At 41.4% G+C, this 4,990-nt stretch overlaps 1 protein-coding gene across 18 annotated transcripts; it reads left to right on the top strand.

The window, feature by feature from the left end:
• The first annotated feature begins 230 nt into the window (after window positions 1–230).
• Window positions 231–4,765, top strand: LOC125537408. 18 transcript variants are annotated; one of them, XR_007295860.1, is made up of 6 exons: window positions 231–719; window positions 982–1,058; window positions 1,472–1,560; window positions 1,648–3,098; window positions 4,158–4,279; window positions 4,374–4,765. XR_007295860.1 is itself a non-coding variant. In XM_048700724.1 (6 exons), exons 1-4 carry the CDS (start codon window positions 416–418, stop codon window positions 1,760–1,762), a joined length of 585 nt encoding a protein of 194 aa, XP_048556681.1. In that variant the 5' UTR covers window positions 232–415; the 3' UTR covers window positions 1,763–2,924; window positions 4,158–4,279; window positions 4,374–4,765. The 18 variants fall into 18 exon arrangements, 13 of the variants coding, with proteins under 13 accessions (XP_048556681.1, XP_048556679.1, XP_048556675.1 ...); XR_007295858.1 differs by having other exon boundaries at window positions 4,158–4,267; XR_007295861.1 differs by having other exon boundaries at window positions 1,648–2,924; window positions 3,035–4,267.
• Window positions 4,766–4,990: the final 225 nt, after the last annotated feature.

The raw sequence follows: 4,990 nt of genomic DNA on the forward strand, positions 1-4,990 counted from the left end.
ACATCAGCTTTTCGTCCTTTAGTGCATATATGCGTGTAATTAGAGAGAGGAGTGTATGTGAAAGAAAAATTAATCATTCTAATACATGCATGTATCTACTACCACTATAAAAGGAAGAAAGGGACAGATTCAAACAATTAGATTCATCTATTAACAAGATCTAATAGCCCATAATTTTTCTGTGTTTAACGCTACCAACCACGCACTTAGAAAACGCTAATCCCTCCGTCTCTCTCCGCACGTCCTCTGTCGCCCCCACTAACCGCTCACACATATCGTGCGTCTTCTCTCTCCCGCACCATCCTTCGCTCCCCCGCACCCGCCGCTCATCCCCGCCGTCCCTTCTCACCGGCAGCCCCGCCGCGCTCCTTCACTCCGCCACCCGCTCGGCCCCGCCGCCCCTTCACTCCTGCGCATGGACGGGGGAGGCCACACGCACGCCCGCACCAGAGACCGGGCGGCGGAGGCCGCACCCGACGGGGAGGCCGGACGGCGGAGGTCGCACGCACCTGAGGCCGGACAGCGACGACGGAGGCTGCACGCACCCGACGGGGAGGCCGGATGGGGACGGCGGGAGGCCGCACGCGTCAGACGGGGAGGCCAGAAGGCGACGGCGCAAGGAGGCGGCACGCACCGGACGGGGAGGCTGGAAGGCGACGGCGCGCGGAGGTCGCACGCACCCGACGACGACGGCGGAGGTCGATTTGGATTATCCGCTGGTATTCCAATTATCCTTCCTTACAAATTTCGTTTGCAAATTTCTGACTTTTAGGTATGTGCGTGCAAACCAGGAGGTGTTTGCACATCCTGCAATTTGATGCAAATTTCTTCCCTTCTAATGTTCCGATGCAATCGATCTACAGTTCCTGGTTATGCATAGTTCTATTTGTTTTCTAGAATTTGCATTCGAACTTTTGCTCGGTGGGCTGACACCAGCGTAGAAATTTCTTCCCTCTTATGCATCAGATGTTTGTATTGTAGGATTGGATCAAACTGTGAATTCTCATGTTGAGACAATGATGTTGACTGATGCACCTCTTCTATATACTCCTGGACAGGTAGCTTAAGCTATAAATAATATGATTAATCTTTATGACCTTAATTTGTCGGAACTCTGTGTTTCATGATGCTAATATAGATAATTGCAAAGTGTTTTTTCAAGGCAACACTTTGTTTGTCTGGTCGAACATTTTTTTAAGATATTCAGCACAATCAATCACCTGGTAAGAATGTTTACCTAGCTTGGCACAGTACAGTTTATAACATAATCATGTAAAGTCCCACCAATAATTGTTCTTTAGCTATGTGTTTCATTTCACCGGTCTACATGAACACTCTGTGTTACAAAAAAAGATTAACCAAGGTGGTGCTTGGTTGAACATATGCCACTGGTTAGGAGGGTATTTAAGCATTTATGACGTTATCAGTACCTTTGACATTGCTTCTATTATTTCAACATGTGTATATGCAGGTTAACCAGCTTCATCTACCTGGTATGAAAGAAATGAGGCATGCTAATCGCAAGTTGAAGCATTGTTTGGATCCAAGCTCTCACGATGAGTAATCTCTGTCAACTCCACAAGACTGCATGCCCTCCATGATCGTTACCCTTTTGCACTCATGCTTGCTATCTGAAAACTTCTGCAGGCACAAGAAGTACCCCCTCTTTTGCAGTATTGATAAAAACCAATTTTACTACGGTGTCATCATCATCACTCGAAGAAAAGCACCCAGTCTGATTATTTCCATGTTACTCTGTTAGAGCTCACTGTTGATGGATTGGTTGGAACTGCAACAGAGCGATCGAGGCCAGTGAATTGGATTCTATAGTCGAGGGGAGCTCTGTAGATTGTAACACGTCATTTTTTCCTGCGTGAAGGTGAGCTAATTCAACTCTCCAAAAGCAAGATCATTCTGTTTATAAACAATTTGTTAAATTCTTAGATTAAGCCCAGGTCCTACCAATTCATCCAAAAGAACCAACGACCCAGATCCTATGTACCATTATTTCCAAACATGATTGAGTACACTGGTTAATAGATTGACATTTTTTTGTTACCCTGAACAGTAAGGCATGGCCCTACTATAAATTTTTGTTGCACCAAGAAAACAAAAGGGTTACAAAGAAATAGAAATGCATATATTGTGGATTGATGACTAAACAAGTTTGCACGCAAATCCCTGAAAATATGGTAAAGCCTTTGGTTGAGAGTTAAGAACTATTCCTATGTTGCTCTGGAAACGAATGTAATATCTGAATGCTTGCTTAATTTAGGTATATATATGTAAGAGCTAAAACTGATCCATACTCTTTCTAAGATCAGATTTGGGCATATAAATGGCTCTCGGTTATACATAAAATTAGAAATGGATGTTCTGTAGGAGCCTATGTTTAGGATGAGGATACAATTTTACCAAATTATATATACCGAGGCAAGCAGACCGACGCCGTCGCCCCGTCTCGCAGCCGCCACCGCTCCCTGGGCCTACTCCATGCGGATTCCATATCATGGACTAATGCCACTGCGACGCCTGGCCCGATTAGGCAATATATGTTATTTTTTGTTTAAATCCTATAGGAATTGCAAGTTTGCAGCCACATGTTGACATCTTGATTCAACCCATGATACTTTCTTCGATGTCTATTTCTTTTTGTAATGCAACTTTTCGCCCTGCATAAATGGCTATTAGGAGAGCACGATGTCAGCTGCACCGACTCTCATGCCGATGTAACTGAATGTGCAAATTGTTTCTTCAACAAAAAGCTGCAATGTGATTTGAAAGTACCAGTTTATACACTGGAGGATCTTGAATTGATGCATATATTGGCTCATAAAGTAACTAGGCTCTGAATTGCGGAATGAGGAGACGTGTGCTTATGGTTGTGTGTTAGTCTCTCTACTCACTCACCTAAATATGAAAAGGTACTGAAGTACATCAGAATTTTTTATCCCAGTGCATCAGAATTATTTCTTTGCTGCAGGGTTTCTGCTGCTATTGTTAAATCTTAAAGAAACATTTGTTCCTGGTTCAGATGTTTACAAGTTCCCTTTGTTCAAACATGGAAATGATTTATTTGCAAACTTCAATGCAAAATGGTTAGTCTTGAAACTGCATCTATATATACTTTCCAGCCGTGCTATTGATGCCGCATCCAGATTATTGGTATCTTCTCTTTTTCTTTTCTTGGGAGAGGTAACAACCAAGGTTTCACTCAAGCATCGAGCAAATGCAGTTCTAATGTTTGTTTCTTCTAATTCTAAGCCTGAGTGAGGACTTTAACTATCCATGGAATATTTCTCCTCTTATATCTAAAAAACTAATATATGGAACGAGAAAAATTAGATTTACTGGATTTTATCGAATTCTATTTGGTGCATAATTTATTGCATATTAGACGTAATGATGCCGATCTATTATATTTATTAGGTGGGTGGACCATGTACCCTATACAGTATTTTTCAACTAGGTTAGAATTTGACATTTCTGTCTTGCGAGCTTTAGAGAAGGATTGATCTGATTATCCATTGATGTTCTAGAGTTTAGTTTGTTGGTTGCTTCAGTTACGGTGCTTTTATTTGGAATAAGAATGACTTCAGGTGCTTAATGGTGTATGCTAGGGCCAAACATTAGTTTCAGCTTCTGCATAAGAGATACGATCAGACTATTATTAGTGAGCTTGTATTCTTTTACGGAGTGCATATCAATCAAAAACATAAATTGTACATGCAAGATTAGTAAAATTGTGAATTTTATATGAAAGACATGCATTGCACTTCTTTTTCTTGGGCACACCAACATATCAATATTATGCTTAAACTGTGGTTTAGTATGACATAGAACTACCCTTATGTGCCAACAGTCTTTCGTGTGTCGAACAGTGCTGCCACTTCAGTTAAGCCAGATGACGGTTTGGTCGGCATGTGAAATGCAAGTACATAAATAATTTCTTTCTTGGAAGATGTCATATGTACGTATTTCAAGAAGACAAATTTTTCATCGCTATCACACCGGCAAAACCTATGAAGACACCGCTATATAATTTTTGACTCCTTTTGATCTTTGGAAACATGTGTTTTGTGTTACCATGTCCCCTTTAAAAAATGGTTACATCAGAAATCAATCAGTTTCATTAGTCTACACTATTGTTTTACAAGGTTTCTTCTATGCTGTTCCGACCATTGGAATTTTCAAAGACCAGCGCCTCAAGAACATGTCACTGGAGGCTCAAGATACAAGGCCCAGCTGGAAGAGACATCTTCCCAAGGTGTGCTCGCAAGTATGCTATGTTTCTTTTTCTCCATGTTTACACCTCCCTTACTCGAGGGCTGGTTATCCAATTCTAAAAGAGGAGCTTGCTATGGCCATCCAAGGTCCAGGGCGATTACATACGCGGCGAATGCAGATGCATATGGTAAAGCTCCGTGTCGACATGACGAACAAGCACCAGTTGGGAGCCCAGATGAAGAAGGCTGCCGATGGGAGAAAGAGGAGAAGCGATGAGTTATGGCAGCTTATGGATGATGTTATCTTAGTTTGTGGATTCTGTTTTGGTCGACTCAGACATCTTGTTTCGTGTCTGAAGATCCCTTTTTGCCCACTGTTCAAACCATCATAAATTGTCAAACAATGCACTTCAAATAACTAAGTTAGGAATCGCACGAATATTTTACAAAAGGATGTACTTATCGTCTGAATTTAGACGTGTGTTACACGTGCAAGCTTACTAGTATAATTAGAGTGAAGTAAAGATCGTTCTTGCCTATTGCTAAAATCCGAACTTTTGGTAGTTATAAAAGTCCATTAATCAAACACAACCAATCATTTGTATAATTGTATTGCCAGTTTGCATTGAAACATATCACAAAACATTCCTGCAACAAGGTGCGGAGTATTATCTAGATAGTGACGTATGTTTGTGCATGCAAAAGAAAAATGTGTTCATATTGCTTAACCAAGGAATTTATTATTGTTCTTGTCTTCTTCTTGA

Source organism: Triticum urartu, chromosome 2 (assembly GCF_003073215.2).
Source record: "Triticum urartu cultivar G1812 chromosome 2, Tu2.1, whole genome shotgun sequence".
In the NCBI taxonomy this organism is placed as follows: Eukaryota; Viridiplantae; Streptophyta; class Magnoliopsida; order Poales; family Poaceae; genus Triticum; species Triticum urartu.

What these genes read in the sequence shown, in the direction of transcription:
- LOC125537408 (XM_048700718.1), top strand. Translation starts at nt 416, where the DNA reads ATGGACGGGGGAGGCCACACGCACGCCCGCACCAGAGACCGGGCGGCG. An exon ending in TTCTATATACTCCTGGACAG is followed by an intron (nt 1,059 to 1,471) that starts GTAGCTTAAGCT and finishes GTGTATATGCAG; the next exon opens with GTTAACCAGCTTCATCTACC. An exon ending in GATCCAAGCTCTCACGATGA is followed by an intron (nt 1,561 to 1,647) that starts GTAATCTCTGTC and finishes AAACTTCTGCAG; the next exon opens with GCACAAGAAGTACCCCCTCT.